This window comes from Aplysia californica, unplaced genomic scaffold, assembly GCF_000002075.1.
Source record: "Aplysia californica isolate F4 #8 unplaced genomic scaffold, AplCal3.0 scaffold00043, whole genome shotgun sequence".
In the NCBI taxonomy this organism is placed as follows: domain Eukaryota; kingdom Metazoa; phylum Mollusca; class Gastropoda; order Aplysiida; family Aplysiidae; genus Aplysia; species Aplysia californica.
Genome location: NW_004797313.1, coordinates 1,561,927 through 1,582,157, shown reverse-complemented (window position 1 = coordinate 1,582,157; position 20,231 = coordinate 1,561,927). Strand labels below are relative to the sequence as shown.

The following is a 20,231-nucleotide window of genomic DNA, read 5'->3' as shown; positions in this document are numbered from 1 at the left end:
ATAATATTAATAATTTTATTGTTGTATCAAGATGTGACTTCCTTCTACTTAGAGATATAATGAAGGAAAACAGAAACTTTTGTTTACTCTTTATATCACCCACAGTCTCATTTATTATGAAGTATCAAAAGCTAAAGAGTTTATAAGAAATTTAAACGATTTTGGTGATTTCAAAACTTGTAGCGTCCCCCACCCCCTTACTTTGTCTTGACTGATATTATTAGTTATTGTATCTGAAGAATGTCCACGCTGTCTTGTTGTTCCCAGCACCAAACATAACTGTTTTTGTCCATGACTGAGTATCAAGGAGCACAGCGTGGCTGGCTATGTGATATACACATCACATTCTTTTGAAATATTTAAGCCGACAGCCTAAGAAGATGCCTATAGAGGCGGAAGAATTCACAGTTCGTAGAACAAATCGCAGAAACAGAGATGTCTGCAGTGCGTTCATCATGACGTGTGTGTCAGTTACTTTCGGTGCTGCTACAGCTTGTTCAATGGTGTTGGCGGTAGCAACCGATCACTGGCTCTTCACCTCGGAGCCTTACTTCTTCACGGCAGAGGAGCGGAGTATGATGAACCTCACAGACTTGAGCTCTATCCCTAAAGTCCCGATTCACGTCCGCTCTGGACTGTGGAGAGTGTGTACGGTCAACATCCTCAATGGTGAGTTTTTTATTTGTGCGTCTGAAGGCCATCTTTTATTCCCTTTTGGTGTTTTTGCTTGTCAGTCTGTCTAGTTTTTCCCCTAGCATACAATAGCCGTTTGCTTGTTTTTTAATATTAAACAAATAAAGTTAAGCTATTTACTTTCTGATTCTTGCTCTGTAACAGATTATTATATTTTTTTTTCGCAAGTTCAAATCAACTCTTTGACATTTTAAAAAAATCGTAACATTTTAAGCCCAGGTCGTAATCACGCAACTCCGACAACATATTATATCACCCTGCTAGACGCTGAGCCTTTTCAAAAAGGTGTTAAAGGTTGTTCTTTTGGAATGTCATTGTAAAAGTCTTCCCATCAGTGAGTCATTTCCTGCTTCCAGTGTTCAACAGACGTATATGCTACACATGCCATCAGCACAATCTGCCCCGACCCTGCCTGTCAGGGCCTGTTCCCACTGACTGAGACAGTGCATTCCAGAAGCAATAAGAAACACTGGATACAATGTTTCCTCACAAGAGATTCGAACTTTTGTCGTATGCATGCAACGCGAAAAGTCAGACTATTACACAATTGACTACGGTTTTGAATAATCAAGGACAGAGAATTGTATTGTCGCCTCCGGAAACCTAACCTACAAAGGCATTCGTCGTTAGCATCCAGTGAGAATATAATGCATGCTTCAGAACGCGTTAATCGCCCCCCCCCCCATCCCCACCATACTCCCCCCGACACAATTTAAATCCTGTCTGTCAGGGATGGCTTGGGCTTAGTGGGGTACAGCACCCTGAAAGATATATGAAGAAATAGATATCCCCTCATGGGAATAGACCATGAATTCTACGCGCAACTGCGTACGGCCAAAGCGTTTCAGAATAGACACTCATTTACATAATACCATGTCTAAGTGCATGTACATGTATAAAACATTCAGCCAACATTTACGTAATATTGCACCATGCATTTGGGGGGAGGGGGGCGGGGTAGCCGTTTTAGAGTCTTCCCCTTCTTTTACTTCTAAGGGCCAGTTTCTTTTGTCCTTATCTAATCGTAGTGATAAAATGACAATGCGCACACCGACCTGCTGCAAACTGCACTTAAACCATCATCAGAACTCGACGATCAATAACTTCTCAGATGCAACCGTAATTGTCGCCTAAACCCTCATTAGGCTGGTTTAGCAATGGTCAGTTTCAGAGACACACTCAAATATACTCAGAAGGCCATTTTACCATATAACTACTGCTTCTGACATTGTTTTATTTATTTGAGAATATGTTCTCCTTGACCCTTTGACCTGTGGTGGAAAAGCTAAAACACATTTAGCTAGCCATGTGCTCTGACGACAGAGTATAAGCATAACTTCCAAATACATCTCGAGGTTGGCAAACGTGTGCAAATCACGGCACCCCCTACCCAACTTAACTCCACCCAACCCTGAAAAAGAGTAAATGTAAATCGTCGGTGTAAGTCATCACTCTATTGATATGCCATGTTTGCTGTTACAACTATGCAAACAAACACGGATTGTGTAAAAATCCGGAAAGCTCTTTTTAACCCGCCTACTGCCAAGGGGAACACTCCGAACTATTTGGTACGATTACAGGGCAGGCCTGGCGGGGAATGGGTTAAAAGCGACAATGTTAAGTGCGATGATATAGATCATCTAGAGTCCACGCTTCCGTTTCACATTTCGGCAACTAGGACATCATGCTCTTTCTCTACGGGTTTTCATGGACCCAAAGCGGACAATCGTTCACCTTTATGGGAAATAAAACTTCTGTCTTGGAGTCCAGCATGACTTTAATCTTAGTCCACCTCTTTAACCCCATCGGCTAGAAAAACCCTCGAGACAGGCGTCTAGAACTTGAGTAAAAGCGGGGAAAGTATAACAAAGTAACGAAGGGACAAAACACTCCAAGAGAGATAAACCATGACAACGAACACAATCAATTCAGCGGGCGAGACAGAGAGATTAGGGCCAAACGACTGGCAGGAGGGGCAAAAATGATACCCCGTGCGGTAAAAATCAATATGACAACCCACCACAAAATAAATAATTCAAACCTTTAGCATACCAAGTCACTTTTATGCAAAAGAAGCCCCGACAGTACCTTCTAATTTGGTATTGTACTCGGATGGGTTCCCACCAGCAGGCCAGGTTTTCCTTTCTGCTGCCTACTTTGTCGAAAACCACTCAGAGACATGGGGAATATCCCTTCAGCCACCGTTGACTGTCTGCATCGAACGTGTTGTGGCGAGTGGGTTGAGGTGCCATGATGCTAAGCCTGACTCTTCTCTAACTCTTTTACTGACCACGCAGAGGACAGCACAATTTTTCATGCTTGTTTGTATGTTTACTCCACATCAAATTAGAGCTCGGTCATGGACACAACGAAAGTCTTCCAAATTGTCTCTGTTTGATTGCATTGTAATTACGTTATAAAATAAACATTAGCCTTGAAGAAAAATGTACTATTGCCTACCAAAGAGTAATGAGCACGGGTGCTCCCAGTTTGCACAGATGGCTGTTTCTCTGGGTGTATTTACATATTCCTGACCACTCTCCTCGCCACAGCAAGGTCCCAGCAGGGACACTCTAGTATACAGACGCCATGCCAGCAATGCATCACCCTGGGACTGAATATCAGATTAACTGGGAGGGCCCGTTGCAGATCTCGTGGCTAGAGAGTTCTGAGCAGTGTTTGACCCCAATAACGAGGGTAAATCCGTAAATATTGTACGAGGGGAAACTATTACCACGCTAGAGGAAGTATAATAACTGTATTAAGGAAAGGGTAAGGCCAAAGTAAAAAAGAATAAACTAAAGAGGAGCTGACCTGGAAGCAATCGGTCAAGACACATGGGTTGTCGGCAGGTGCTCTTGTGTTGTCAACTTAGAGTATTCCTTTCAGCTTAATTGTTGTCCTAATCTGTTTTCTTGTAAAACGAGACGCGTTATATCATAGCAAACAAACCTGAAGAAATAACAGCTTAATAACGACCATCTCATAAGTCTGCTTTTTAAAAATTGCTGGGCATTATGATATGGTACTACACATTGGTAAAATTTTACTAAATGATGCCTCATGTTAGAGTAAAAAAGAAAAAAATAACCCATTAGAAAGATGTTTGCCACTCAGTTATACAGAGTCTTTTGCAGTTTTGTTGTAAACCGTTTACAGCCCCATCGAAACATAATATAAAAAAAATTATGGTTCAGACGTTTCCCTGTTTGAGGTACATCCCAGCAGAAAGAAGGGGATACTCAAACAACTCTTCAGCTCGAGGAAACAAACTCACGCCGTTTGCTTAGAAGGCAAATTGTCTATCCAGTGCACTGCAGACACAGGTAATATTATTTCTAAAGAATAAATCAGCCACACTCAGTGGACTCAAAACTTTTCAGGAGATCGATATAGTTGTTGCAGATAACTGAATAGCAATATTTTTAAAATCACAGATAGATTGACAGGCCTAAAGGAAAATTTGGTATTGTCGAGGTATTCACAAACTACATAAATGTAATTAAAAATAATTAGTCATAGTATTACGGTACTGAACATGAAAACAGTAACCCCACAACCCCCCCCCCCCCAAGAAAATTTAAAACAACAACAACAGAATGCTTTATTGTGTTAACGTAGTCTTCTTTAAGTAGGGGCGGTAAAGCTTTGAACGCACAATTTAAAATTGAACGGGCGTCTGGCAGGACGTTGTATGTTGAAGACATGACTTATTACTTCGATTCCCGGGAGGAGACCTGGTTTTTTTTCATCGACTGACTGGCAGGGTAGAAGAATCCTACCTCCAAGATGATCTGAATTGTGTTTGATGGGAGCGTAAAACAATTTAACAAAATGATTCACATCTTTGTCTGATAGGATGCTTTATCTTTAGAAAAGGTAGTCTATCCTTCTATTTTTCCCCCCCCTGCACACTGGGATGCAAATGGATACTTGACAACCAGCATAAATTGAATGCCTCTTTTTAAGAGAATGACAACGATACATTTTGGGCTTGGAAATCTTTAGAGAGGTCATCCATTTAAGTATTCGCATATATTGTTGCATCACGTTGTACAAAATTGGTCAAACTAAGCTGTGCTTAATCTTACAAAATATTATTGATAAATCAAAAGTATAGTCAGAGCTCGACGAAGAACACAAGTAATATCATATTCTATAATGATTTGTATGAAGTATCTTACACCTGGGCACACACAATAAACACAAATCTACTCTAATGTGATTTTACAAACAAGATTTGCAGTTCCTTGGTTAGATTCTTTAATGTAGGTCCTGTCTTAATGTACGTTTCCTGTTTTGCATTTGGTGGTCTTTGAAAGGCCCATTTAATCTTGTAAGCTTGACGAGATGAAAAGATACGTTTAAAAAAATATGTATTCAGCGGAATGTCTCGATTTCTCCAAGAGCTAAGATATGAAGGGTTTTTGCACACAACTCTGTTCAGCCTTTGTTTTTGGTGGGTTTTTATTGTTGACACAACTTGCTGTTTTTTGATTTTCTAAGAAAAAAAATTAATCTCCTGTCGCTAAGTAAACCAACGTTTCTTTTATATTATGTTTTCTAGGGGGCTCTCTTATCTTGACCATGCAATTGATTTTTTAAGCCGTTTTGGCTTTCCAAAGTCTTCATTGTTTTAATTGATACCACGAAAAAATAGTGCCGATCCCACCCCCCCCACTACGCACGTATCTCGACTTTAGAGCAAACAGTAGACTTTGATTCAACATTGTTGGCGAATCCTGTTTTGGACACAATATATTAAACAGGGTCAAAGAATAATAATTATCATTTTCACATTATTTAACGGCATTTCCGTAATTTCCCCGTTCTTGTGAGTCTGATTTGAATGTTCCCAACGCCCTTTTCTGACAGTTCATAGCTTCTGAAGCCGAACAAAATAAGTGTATCTCATCTTGTAGTATTACAGTCAAACCTACTCTTACGGCCATCTGTATAATACCCTGTACAAACGGCCACTTCCCATTTTATCCCTTGCGTATTTTTTTTTTTAACATTATAATGACACTATGTAAGACGGACATCTGGCTAAGAGGGCCACTTTTCTTCTCGATAATGGATGGCCGTCTATGACAGTTTCGAGGTTACATTTTTGCTGTTATTTCTCAGGTTAAATGTGCGATTCATACAATGAAGACTTATAGTTTCTGTACGAAAACAAAGGCTTACAACAAATTAATATACAAAATCCTCGTCTGAACGGCAAAAGTCTGTTGAGCTGATTCAGAAAATTACATGTATGTCCGGACCGGAGTTAAGTACTGGTAATACTAAACGCCTTCACCCCAGACATGCATGACATTCCTTTTTTTTTTTTTTTTACCAACCATTAGGTCTCAGAAACCTCGCAATGTAAATGTTTTACGCCCTTCTTGCCATAATTTTTGGTAAGTTTTTTTTATGGCGCTCACAACTGCATAATGTCATATGTGCGCGCTGGACACATTAAACATTTTCAGTTCGTAGGGAATTTGGAATTTTGCCCGAGTGGAGGCCGAAGCCTACTCTTGTCGATTTTGGACCACCAAGGATTCTTTAACGTGTACAACTTGCACACGGGACGTCCGGGATTTTTCGCCCTTGTCCGAGAAGGCTAGGTGTAGATCTTTCCTACCTTAAGATCAGGGGTGGAGCTGAAAGACAGCAATAAGAAGGAGCCACAGAGTAGCACTAGAAAAGTTGCTGAAAGAGTCAGGAGCGAAGAGAAGGGGGCAAAGGAGGTAAGGCGGTGGGGACAGAAAGTGGAGGCGAAAGTAGACTTCAGAACATTGCCAGAGAGCAGGAAAGGAGGTGAAAGGAAACAATTTTAGAGAAGAAAAATTTTCCGCTTCAACCCGAATTCGAACCCGGGACCTTTGAAAAAGAAGCGAACACCTTAAAGTCTAGGCCACGAGAGCCCCGTGATAGGGATTCAACGCTCCAGCAGACAGATAGAGATACAAAGATGCTCGAGTTCACGTCTTCTGTGTGTGAAGGAGAAATGCGTAACCGCTTCACCACAGACACTGGTGTTCGAAGCCAATGGCTACCCTAAAATTACAAAGTCCTTTTTGCTCAGTAACTTGTTTTGAGAAATTTGACGTAAGCAAAATTGAGTTTCACATGTCAAGCTTTTTCAGATGCAGTGCTCTGAATTTGTTGATTACGACTCCGTATATTTTACGATTTTGATAGAGCAGATAGATCATTTTGTATCTGACCTCACGGTCTTAGTAACTCAAAATTGCCCAAAATGTCAGACAGAACTTTGTAATTCTAAGGTAGCACAATGTCTAGCTTTCTTTTAGTGATGGTCCACATATGGTGTGTGTGAGTGAGTGTTTGTGTGTGTTTGTGTGTGTGTGTGTGTGTGTGTGTGTGTGTGTGTGTGTTTGTGAGTGTGTAAGTGTGTGTGTGTGTGGTGTGTGTGTGAGTGTGTGTGTGTGTGTGTGTGTGTGTGTGTGTGTGTGTGTGCGCACATGTGTGTATAACTTTGTGAGTACGGGTGTTTGCAGGTGTTGTTGTTGTTGTGTATGTGGGGGGGGGGGGGGGGTCGACATGCAAACCTAAGTCCTAACGGTGGAATTGTAGCGTTATAATCTATGTTTAGAAGTGCATATTTTTCGCTTTCAGTGTATCTATCGCTTTTTCTATCTTGGTAATATCTTTGCTTCCCCTCTGGTTAAAGAGTTCCACCATTGAATTGATCTTTGGGTCCTATAGAGCGCTATCTCAAAGACAAACAAACTAAATCTCTGTGGTAGAAATAATGGCGTTGCAAGAGACCCTCCTGGTTCTTACTTTAAAAAATCAACAACCCTTTCCATTCAATATCGACTGGGTTTTTTCAACGTGGGTATTATTTTGCTTTGTTTTTTTTAGCAGCACCAGTGGTTAGCTTTGTATCGATTGGTTTTACTACAAGCCAGCTAGTGTCTCTCTCGAGACGCGTGCCATCTGCGTCTGTTTAACACCGCTACTCTTCATTGTTCCATTCTCTTTTTACATCTCTGTTAGTAGGCTTCACCCCCTGCGGGTCCAGGGAGATAAATAGCCACCCTAACCCCTCCACCTCGTGGCTCTTTGGGTTATTGTTACACTAGCTAATTATTTTGACTATTTATTATTTCTTCACCTATTCCCCCCCGGTATGTAGCACTGTATCGTTTAATAAGCAAAACCCTGTTGATTATAACCTCTACTTTGAGCTTCAGACTTGACGCAATTTCACTTGGGCAATGACCTCTGAAAGTTTGGGGGAATCGGGACTTGAAGATCAGTTAGGTTAAATAGATACGAAATGAAAACTTACATCGGAACAATGGTAGCCAAATCAATTTACACGAAAGCTTTCTTGTTCAAAGGTTATAGTTCTGGGCGCCTTCCAGAAATAACATATGAAAATACGCCCAAAACGTGCCCATGACAAGTAAATAGTTAAAACCTGGAAAGTTCTCTGTCAAGATTTCCGATGGTCCGTGCTGGAATCACGGAAAAGATGTTGACATAATTACTTATACATTTCTGTATTGTCTGTTACTCATTTTTTCGGCTTCTTTCTTTATGTACACCTTTAGTGCATGGCTGGCATAGTCTCTTATTTAACAAGCAAGGGGTGTTACTTTCCCCCGTTAAAAAGGCTGATACATATTTTCTGTCAAGGTGTCTCTCGTAGCATAATAATATTAATTTACTTACTGGGAAGAAGACTTAAAACTCGAAAAAGAAAGTGTCGGTTGCAATGAGAACAAAAAAGGATATCTTTATTGTACAAGTTTGCATCAAGTAATATGTATTAGAATCTCTACTATCCTAACGTCTGTGGTTTTTCTACTGCCTGTTCTCAGGTACTTAATTGGTGTTTCTCATGGCCCTCTTTCTCGTATAGACGTCTTATGGTAGGAGAGCATTTGATATTCAATCTTCTTTGCGAAGGGCGTATCCTTACCGTCTGAGAGCGTGTTCCTTGCCATGTTGAACATTACCACATGATCCTCTGATCTTCCCAGTACCTCTAAGTTAGTAATCCTGTCTTTTTGAGTTATTCTAAAAATCCCCCTTCCTCCACCCTGAGATGTCTAATTTGAAAGCAGTTGAGGATTTCTTCTCTTAAAGTGAATACATTGTCCAGATCTCGCCCATGAACAACAGCGCTCTCAGAATTTAAGTCTCTTACACGTCTCAACATAGTCTTGGTCTCTCTCTCCAGACGTTTAGAATCTGTGTCTGCTTACCGTCACCATTGTCTGTCTTCTCTTATCTCTTTACATGTCTGCTGTGGAAAAATATTAACACCATTTCAGCATCGTCCAGTCTTTCTCCGGGCTGTGTTAAAGGATTATACAGCGAGACTTATAATAAAAGGGTAAAAGTATTACCCGCATAAAGTGGGGATCAATGGCTCATGCGACCCCCCCCCCTACAAAACAACAGCAACAACAGCAAAAACCCACCCCTTAACCATAAGAAATATGGTCAATTTGCCCAGCCTACCGCTGTATCAGATCTCTAAGCTTTATAGCTGTCCAAGCCATAGTAAATATTAGCTCAGAGGAACTTTCTGGATATGTTTTTACTCATATCGTGTGCATATAGCTTAACTTTGAGAGATTTCTCCAGACTGACTTTTGTTGGTCTTGTACAAACCAGTACATTCGTTTAGGGTAAGCATCATACTACTTTCCTTTCTCTCGGTACCAGCAGTAATAGGAGGGACACCTCTTGAATCAACTGAAAGAAACAAATACAGGTAATCCCCCCCCCAAAAAAGAAGCAAGCAAACAAAACAACAAAAAAAAAAAAAAAAATAAAACCCCACACTCACACAAAAGGATGGGACATTGTGTATAAAAAAAGAAGTGTAGGTCATCTGGAAAAGCTATTTCCCTAGTCTCTCTCTCTCTCTCCCTCTCCTTCTGTCTCTCTCTACCACTCTCTCTATCCCTCTCTTACTCTGTCTCTCCCTTCTTCTCTCTCTTTCTCTCTCTATCCCTCTTTGTCTCTCTCTATCTCTCTCTATCTCTCTCTTTCTCTCTCTCTCTCTCTCTCTCTCTCTCTCTCTCTCTCTCTCTCTCTCTCTCTCTCTTCACCCCCTCTCTCTTTCTCTCTCTCCATTCCTCCCCCCCCCAGTCTCTCCAACCGCCACGGAATTCCGGAAGAAATTCAGTTTCTTTCTTAACTCAAGCGTAAATCCGAAGTGCTATTATTGTCATGAATTCAAAGCTAAGCAGTAACTAGAATAATTATTCATAACAAGCAGGCTGTTGATCCAGAAGGAATAGCAACTTTATTGATTTCGTCTGTTTGCGTTAATTCTGTTCACACAAAAGCTGTCTGCCTCACTTGTACATGCGACGAGGAAACTATTTCTGAAAAAGACGATGATGAATCAGAGTTGAAAACAAAATCGTTTTCTTCCATCGTCAGGGGAATCAAAGAGACGCCCATGTGGCGGAGCATGTTACTAGTTAAAACGAAAGATGTCAAGACACATGATGCAGCATTTGGGCGAAAAAGGATAGCAGAGTGGTTCGGTTATGATAACCTTGCTCAAGGAGAGAACGCTCTTCTTCTTCTTCGTCTTCGTCTTCATCTTCGTCTTCGTCTTCATCTTCATCTTCTTCTTCTCCTTCTTCTTCGTCTTCGTCATCGTCTTCGTCGTCTTCTTCTTTTTCTTCTTCTTCTTCTTCTTCTCATTCTTCTTCTTCTTCTTCTTCTTCTTCTTCTTCTTCTTCTTCTTCTTCTTCTTCTTCTTCTTCTTCTTCTTCTTCTTCTTCTTCTTCTTCTTCTTCTTCTTCTTCTTCTTCTTCTTCTTCTTCTTCTTCTTCTTCTTCTTCTTCTTCTTCTTCTTCTTCACACATGATCATCGTACACACACACACACACACACACACACACACACACACACACACACACACACACAAAACAAAAACAACAACAAAAACCAACACATAGAATCTGCACATGTTTTGAACGTTTTGCTCTCCATTTATCATCTATCAATTTTTTTCCTCTTTCACAATCCTCACTCCCCAACACCCAAACCTTTGTAGACTCATAAACTGTACAATATTGTGACCTTGCGATCTTATTTTCGGCTCTTAAATACGAGTAACCCTTTGGTGTTGAAAGAGGCAGTTAACTATACAATGCACAATAATATTTTAATTTTTAAAGAAGTTCCCTCCTCTTTCACACATCTACCCGTGGGCTGTCGTGGTTTAAAGGGAACGGTGCTCGCCTTTTATTCAATAGGCCCGGGGTTCGAAACCTTACAGTGACGGAAATATTCTTCTCAGAAATTTTCTTTCACTTCTTTTCCCTGCTCTCTAACCATGTTCTGTCGTCTGCTTTCGTCTCTACTTTCTGCCCCCTCCACCCCTCCTCTTTGCCCCTTCCTTTGGGTTCCTGAGTCTTTTCTGCAGCCTTTCTACTGCTACTCTTTGGCTCCTTACCCTGCTGTCTTTCAGCAACACCCCTGATCTTCTAGGATAAGGGCGAAATATCTCACAGGTCCTTTGTTCAAGGCGTGCACGTTAAAGATCACTGAGCGGTCCTAAAATCGATAAGAGTAGGCTTCGGCCGCCACATGGACAAAATTCAAAATTCTTACAAAACTGAAAATGTTTCATGTGTCTCGCGCGCTCATATGACCTTACACAGTTGCGAGCGCTGTAAAACTTTTATCAAATCAAACACATCTCCCCCACTCTCTTTCTCTCTCTCACTCTGTCTGTCTCTCTATCTGTCTGTCTCTCTCTCTCTCTCTCTCTCTCTCTCTCTCTCTCTCTCTCTCTCTCTCTCTCTCTCTCTCTCTCTCTCTGTCTTACACACTCTCTTGTCTCTGTTCTCTCGCCCTGGCTCCCATTTCTCTCGTTTTTCCTCCCATCACTGGCTCGAAATCGCCATTTTCTCAATGTAGCCAAGAGCTGCTGTCTCAAAAGACATTTTCTGCTATCGTTGCTGTCTCTTCCCCCTTGAGCTCACATGTCGTTCCTGTCCATACCGCACGGAAACTACAAGGCCCCTGGGATCTCCCATCATGCTCTTGCCTGGTGTTTTAGCCTGTAAGGCCACGGTACTACAGTGTCTTCTATCCCCACGAGACAGCTACCCACTGTAATTTTATTACTGTACCCGACTGCCTGACGGTGCTGTGGTGAGGTTCAAGAGGAAGAGAGACGACGAGAAAAGAAACTAGTGTGTCCGTCTATAGAATTAACGAAACCCCATATATGACAAAGTGTGTGCATGGTTGAAGTATAAAGTGTGAGTGGTTGACGGGTGGTCTGGTGTGGTTTGCCCTTTCTTTCCTATCAAACATATTTTACCGTCCTGGTTTCTTCTTCTTTTTGTGCTTTTTTATTTTCTTGTAACACCTCTAATCTTCAGGACTTATATAACCTTTATGTGTTTCAAGTGCCGTAAAACTCTTACAGAAACTAAAATGAAGTGCAAAGCATCTAGATATAATATTATTATATTGGTCAATAGCGTGAAGAAGGTTGATACAGTGATAAGTGATAATGACAACACTGAAACACGAGCTTCGTCATTTTTTTCTTTCTTTCGTTCTCTCTCTTCATCAGTCTTTATCTAAAAGGTCTATTCGTTTGTTATATTATTTCTTACATCCACGTGTTCACTAGTTCACTAACGAGTCATAATAATATTAACTTGCGAAAACACATAATAGATTATATAATTCTCTGCTCCCCATTCTCATTTATCGAAAATTTCATTCCTCTGTTCCTTCTCTCTCTCTCTCTCTCTCTCTCTCTCTCTCTCTCTCTCTCTCTCTCTCTCTCTCTCTCTCTCTCTCTCTCTCTCTCTCCCTCTCTGTCATTAACCCACTGTCCCCCTCTTCTGAATCACAACATTATGCGTACAAAAACGCAAGAAAACGACGAACTTATTTAAACAAACATGCCATTGCTGACAGACTTAACGCACAATTCTGCTTTTGAGACAGTCATAATAAAACATCTAGCAGAGAGTAAAGCGCTGATACCTGCTGTCTGCAATGAGTTGTTGCGTTTGGGATCAAAACAAGCTGCTTGCCATTATTACCTTTTCTTCACTCTATTTACCGGTCTACAACTTTTCTTCCTCCGTTGATGTTAAAGGTCATCATCAGTGGACGGACTTTTATAGTATTAAAGCTAAGTGTCGACATTCCACAATGATAATTAATATCATTTCAAAATCAAATCAGGAAATTGGTTTCGAATTGAAGACCAAATTTTTCTGAGGCAGTCCATCGATTTGGACGAATTTTCCAAATGTGCTGTAAAAAGCCCTTGGGACGACGAATTACTGGAAACTTGGCACACATTTTCTTCTCCAACATTGAACTAATCTTGCCTAGTGATCTCTGTTTTCGGCATCACTGAAAGACTTTGGTTTTTACTAGCTGTGATCCTCTTTTTGCTCTCTTTGGGAATTTTACGGATCCCTGTAGACCTTTATGGAAGAAACTGCCCCCCCCCCCCCACACACACACATTGAAATAAATCACTCATGAAAACACATAAATACAAAATCATAACTTGCTCTCTCTCTTTCTCCCCCCTGTCTGTCTGGCTGGCTGGCTGGCTGGCTGTCTGTCTGGCTGGCTGGCTGGCTGGCTGGCTGGCTGGCTGGCTGGCTGGCTGGCTGTCTGTCTGTCTGTCTGTCTGTCTGTCTGTCTGTCTGTCTGTCTGTCTGTCTGTCTCCCCCCCTCTCTCTCTCTCTCTCTCTCTCTCTCTGTCTCCCTTTTAGCCTGTTAGTATCTTCCCCACTCTCTCGCTTGCTCCTTCCCTCCCTCCCTTCTTCCTCTTTCCCTCTTTCTCTCCCTCCTCCCCTCCCTCCTTTTCCTCCCGTCTCTCTCCCTCTATATCATTGTCAATTTACGAATTTACATATACAATAATCATAGGAAAGAAGGTGATCAGCAGGGGCGGCTCTTGGGTCTTAAAAGTGGGTGTGCACAATGAACTAAGCAGGTTGAAGAGAGTCAAGGGCAAGGTAAATGAGATATATTCTTCGTCCTACCAGTGAAGAAGAAGTCATACCCTTCGTTCTTTTGCTGTAGCTAAGGTGTCCACTATTCTGTTGACGAAGTAGGGGATGCTGTAAATGATGTCCTTGAGGATCGACATAAACGTCAGTGGGAATTTTAGTATTTTGCATCTTCTCTAAATGTTGTGTCGAGTTTGTAGTCCTTCAGAGTTGAATGAAGGCCCTGGGTTGTACGACACTGAGCAAACTTAAATGTTTCATTGCAATATAATATTTCTAATTCTGTTTGTGACACGATTTTATGCAAACAGAGTAGCTTTCTATTGTACGATCCAAAAGAACTGTAGGAAATGACTTTTGATGGTCTTGGAATTTGGAGGAGTCGACGATTGATAGTGTTTTGATTTTATTTTGCTTCAAGAAACGGCCAACAATTAGATCAACTACTGATGTCTACTTTGCAGCAAATTCGTTGGTGTTTTGATTTCTGCGTCTCCTCAGGGGTCTTACTTGTTAATGGAACGCATATACTGTTTTTAATTTCCTCAACGGCTGCTTTAAACGTTTCTAGAGCTTGTTGGGGTGCTATGGGCTTTGTATTTCTGTGTTGGAGGATCCCATACACTATGAATGTCAACATGCGTGAACAATTTGTTTTAAAAAAGTGCAAAAAGAAGAGAAATGTATCGCTCTTTAGTACATTCAAGAGACCACACGCTTCGTGGGTGGTATTATCGTCCCTTTGCTCTGATTGAATTTCTTCAAGACAAAGCTGGATCTGTCCTTTCCAGGTGAAAACTGCTAATACGTCGAGACTGAAAATTCCACCATGTTTCAGACGGCCTTGGAATATTCCGGTGACAAACGCGCCTGAGAACACCGATGCGTTTTGTAGAGTGGGCAAATCATTTCGAAAAGCCTGCAGTGTTATGGAACAATATCCTGCAGTCCGATATGGCCTGAACAAGCGTGCTTTAAAAGAAGATTCAGCTGGTGCGCATAGTGCATAACAATGAATAAAGACAACTTAAAGGAAAAACATTGGCGCATCTGAGTCTGCACACCAGACTCTCCCGCTTATTACAGCTGCCCCGTCTTAGGTTTGGGCGGTCAGCTTGTCATCGACGCTGAATGGTTCATAAAGACTTTAGAAACCGCTCTACCTGTTTTCTGTCCTTAATACACCTCAGAATCATCACAGACTGTGACAAATGATCAGCATGAGTTGCTTCGTGAGCCTGAACAGAAAACAAGTTGGCTAAGCGTATGTCTTTTTTTCAGTTTTTAGTGGTATATTATATTTTAAAAATAGAGTCCAGCAGTTCTTTGTGTATTATTTTGGAAGTATATTTTGCAACAATAGCACCCTGCAGATGATCAAACAGTATCCGGTCAGTGTTAATATCTCTGTGCAGTAAATCATGACCGCGAAGGATTGAGTTCATTAGCACGCCAAAAAATTAACTTCGTTAATCCTGCATTGGAATTACACACTCAAGTAATAAAACTTTCACCGCTACACCACTCCAAGTAGGCTTTTTTTAATACAGTGACCTAAATACGTCATGTTGACCTTGCTCAAGTTCAGGGTTACAGAGGTGGGGCTAGAGACTGATATAAAAGGCAAGACAATGGACCCATCGCACATCGCTATGAGCACTCCGGTGGATTGCTCCGAGGCTATCATAATACGAGCATTGAGTTGAGAACTGCTCTGAGATCGTGTTATTTTTAGACTGCCTCTATGGGCTTTGTTCGGCTTGTGCACATTGAGATTGTGCCGCCTTATTAATATTTAGGTACTACGAAACTCACTCTAAAGTTCATCGTTGTTTGGGTCAGCCCATAGAGCATATTTCGAGTTAGATTACCACCACTGAACGTACTATTTATTACTTGGGTGAAGCACGAGGACTTGCTATGGTATAGTAGATGTTGCAGAGTGCTAGAGATGCACTAATGACGGATTCGGCTCTGACGAGGAACTTGTATAGATAATTGATTTGATAGTGGTTATTCAAGGTTCTTTTATTGTCTCTTTGTGTGTGTTGAGCACATAAAAACTTTTGGGCGGCAATGCACGACCGTGATCAATGGACGAGCCGCCCCTGGTGATAAGTTTGAGTTTGGAGCCCATACTTGTTGCACTGATGTTCCAAAACGCTCGCTGACATTGTTTTGAGCTAGAGTTCGGGACGCTTCCTGCACAATTTTGCGGGTCTTACATTTCTTCGCTTTCCCTGACTTTTCTATTGTAATTAACAACTTAACATATCAATGGTTTTGGGTAGAATTGTAAAGAGGCTGTGGCTTGCTCATTTTATAATGGATATGTTATGACTAAACTGTCAATCAAACACGCCTATGAAAAGACAACGTGAACATCTAAATCGAATCAAAAGCATTAAAAACTTGTTAGTTACAATACCGTGTTTGAAACAATGATAAAAAATCATGAGTAGTGGATTAGAACTAGTTTCAACTCAAGACAGAGCCACGGTATAAATAGTAGGGTTCTTTTGGAGACAACGTGCACATCGAAATAGAATCAAAAGCATTATAAACTTGTTAGTTACAATACCGTGTTTGAAACATGGGAAAAAAACCCTGAGTCGTGGATTAGATCTAGATATCTAGTCTCAACTCAAGATAGAGCCACGGTATAAAGTGTGTTTTTAGGGGAAGGGGGGACAGGTGTGCACATAGCATCCATTCGCTCTGTCTACGCCTTGGTCTGGAGCCGCATGTCACTCAGAGCATGGAAGTCGCAGCAGCCCTGACCCTTGTGTGACCCAGCAGTCTGTTCAACTCAGCCTAGACTTTAGCAAGGTGAACACAATAATTATTAGTCTGTAAGTCTGTAGGAACTTTGTTTCGGGGCTTTAGGACACATCAGCAACATTTCATTTTCCCAGAGTTGTTGTAAATTACTGTACTAACATAATTTCATTTGTGTCTTCGTGGTGTGGTGCTTTTTTACAGAACATGTTTTATTAGCTTTATTATCTTTGTTGAATGTTTTGTTTTAATTTTAGTCAGTAACAGCAACCTATGGTGAGACGTCCTGACGGGGCTTTAGCTGCAAGCCCCACCCCACCAGACACGATTGCAAAACATAAGAACGCTGACAACATAATGTTTGTAAAATTGAGACAGAATGATTATCATTTCAATCTACTCGAAGGCTGTTCAGTTTGTATACGAATCCTACAACATATTAATTAGTATATGGGTTTGTAATTTTAGTATTTATAATGACTAGGCAAACCGTTTAAGTAGATTTTTCTCAGCAAAATCAGACACCAGGCGTTCGACGTGTAGCATTATGTATTACACCTTTTAAGATTAGGCACGCGTTTTTTTAAAACAGGGTTTGCAATGCACAGCACACCTTTTTACTTTTAAGTAAAATTGTAAATAACAACTTTTGCTCAGATCTATTTGTCATCATCATCATTTGCCTCTTTCGCCCTGATATAGGGTAAATGGCGCCTAGAAGGGTCCTCCACCAGTCTCTGGGTAGGGCGATATTCTCTACCTTCAGCCATTTGTGCTCCATTTTATGATTATGCCAGAGATCTACTTCTAGATCTCGTTCCTGGTGGTTCTTGGCCTTCCTCTCGTCCTCTACCCCTGTGGATACCATATTAAGCTTTGCCTTGTTACATTGCGGTGAGAGCAATCCACCGCCATCTTCTTTTCTTGATCTCCCTGTCAACTGAATGTTGTTCCGTTCTCCTCCATGATACTACCGTTCTGATAGTGTCTGGCCAGTGGATTTTCATGATCTTCTTCAGGCAATCATTTTTGAAAGACTGTAAGTTTTTTAAAAATCAAGGGGGGGGGGGGGGTACACCTGGAGGCTATCTCGCTCATTACTGGACCGAATTTTACCACATTTCACACATATAACAAGCATAGTAAGGAGTCTTGAAATCCGCAATCAAATTTGATAATAAAGTTTCGTTTCCATGGATACGCCGCCGTATTGGATTTTATTGGCATGTCTTACGTAATGAATACCGCACTTATCACGCATGGAAATTGATTGTTTTTTTGCATGCGAGTTTACAAGCATTAGATCTAAAAATTTGTTTGTTGTTTTTTTCCTAATCGAATTAGAAAATTTTTAATGAATTTTTTCCTGAGGTAGCATTCAAGTTTGCAAAAAATCCGTGAAAATCCACACTCCAGACACCACCAACAAAAATCTATTCCATATGTCAAATATTCAAAAAAGAAAAATTTTAGCATTACCTCTTCTCTTCATTCTGTGAAAATTTCATGAAGATTGGATGAAAAATGATGGAGTTATTTAAAAAAGTATAGACAAAAGTAGCATTTTGAGAAAACGGCCGATAAAAAAAAAAATACTGACTTTATGAGGAAATGGCGGTTACAAACATGCCCGGTATGGGAAAAAAATACGATTTTTTTTGGTTCTTATACCGTGAAATAGTTGAAGGAGAGGCTGAGGAAGCTAAAAATGCCTACAACTCAAATTCCATGATTTTGAGCCGAATTTTGATTTTGGGGGTGTAGCCCCCCCCTTAATAGTCAATATAATACTAAACATTAAACAAGTATGCATTTTACCTTCTTCATAGTATCATCCATTTCCACAAACAGGCATTTTCGAGAATTCCCATCAGAGGGGATAAACATTCAGAATTGATTTGCACTTATTTGTTGTTTTTGTTAGTAGTTCTTTTTAAACCTGAGACACAGAAATGGATATATTTAGTCTGTATCTTGATTTTAATCAGTGCAACGTCTCCCTGGATTTCTGCAGCTGTTCCACAAATTATTTTATTTCTATTGGCATCGTCTTTCCAAAGGGTAATGTTTCAATGCATGACAACTACCTAGCCAGTGAGCTAACCTCCAAGACACAAGAGTACTATGAACAATTTAAGAACTCCCCGTAGGAATCAATAATCTCCAGTGATCACCGACAAGATCCAAGTAGTCGAGCATTGATTGTACTTTCAGTCAAACTTGTTAATCTATCACACTCTCAGCCCCCCCCCGTTTTTTGTCTATCCATTGCCGCCCTCACCCCCCTCCCCAGTAAAATTGATGAAAAAACAAAACAAAACAAAATTTCATAAGCGCCTATGAAATAATTCAGTATGAGCCTTGAGCCCCCTCCACCCTTTAAAAAAACTCACTCAGGATGTTTTACTGAATGGATTCTATGTGAGTGATTGTTTGTTGCAATTAAAATGTTCTGCCTCACTAGACATAACATATTATGTCCTTTTAAATAACGGAGCCTGTTGTACCACATCAGGACACCGCGTTGAGTGGAAATACTCCAGCAAGGATGAAGATAAATAATAGGAGCTAACTGGAATTCGATTCTCGTTCCTTCGCGTGGTGAAACCGTCTTGGGGAACAAGACACACACTTTCACAGAACACTCTTGGCAACGACACAGGTTCCCCGGTCACTGGCCCCCATTGTCCTGAATATACCGGCATAATGAGAAAAGAATAGTCAAGAACATGAACATGAAGAAAACAAACTGTACGGCACAAAGGAAGGCAATATAATCCATAAATACATCGCCAGTAGTAACAACAAAATAGTCGTTGTGAATATAATCCTGGCTCTAAGCCCAATTTCGGGAAGGCAGCCTGTCTTGGTCGGCCATTACTGGTGGGACGATAATGTTTGCACGATAATGGAAACCCAATACCACTGGGATGCAGCTTACTGATATCAGACTTCCATCCATTCCTTCTTGGCATCGTCTAGAACTCTCGCCTTAAACATGCACGTAAGTTGTGAAGCCAAGAAACAGCAAGACGAAGTTGACATCCACCGGGAGCCAGGGTTGATATTATCTACACGTAAAGTTTTTAGGACTCGAGAAACGTTTATCACATTTATTATAACTTTAAGTGAGTTTCGTACTTCTGCTCTTTATTCTAAAAACCAATTAAAGACCAAAACCAAAAAAACCTCCCCCCTCCCCAAATGCAGCTTGTGCGCGAAAGGTCTTTTGCAGAACTGTTTCCTGTAGTACAGAGTTCTTGTCCTCAAACAATATGTTAAAAAAACTGTTCAAGTGTCCCTAGATTCACTTTTATCTCAATAGGAGATGGTATTTCAAGGTTAAAAAAGAACATGACAATCTATAGCTTAACTCACGATTATGACGACGTCGATGGCTATAATGATGATGATGATGATGATGATGATGATGATGATGATGATGATGATGATGAGGATGATGATGATGATGATGATGATGATGATGATGATGATGATGATGACGACGATGATGAAGTTTTATTTGTGGCACAGTTGGAGGTGTGTTTTCATTTCCCTTGACTAATCGCCCTTTGCAGTCCCATGTCTCAGTAAATATAACCAGAAACTGAAAATGTAATGTGTTACTTCATTTTCTCTTTATAATGTCCTGAAGTGGAAAAAAAGTGATACACCGTATAGCAAGGTAAAGATCTTTGAAAAAGTTAAACGTAAGCAGTGCACAATGAAGTATGGATGTATACGCCATCTATCCTAATAAT

At 40.7% G+C, this 20,231-nt stretch overlaps 1 protein-coding gene across 1 annotated transcript in view; it reads left to right on the top strand.

Annotated features, from left to right (window-relative positions):
• LOC101848725 (voltage-dependent calcium channel gamma-5 subunit-like) overlaps positions 1 to 20,231 on the top strand; it is a 68,309-nt gene that overhangs the window by 18,917 nt on the left and 29,161 nt on the right. Inside the window, exon 2 of the mRNA XM_005092267.3 lies at positions 268 to 669. Coding sequence (XP_005092324.1) covers positions 381 to 669 — 289 coding nt within the window. The 5' untranslated portion in view covers positions 268 to 380. The remainder of the gene's footprint in view (positions 1 to 267; positions 670 to 20,231) is intronic.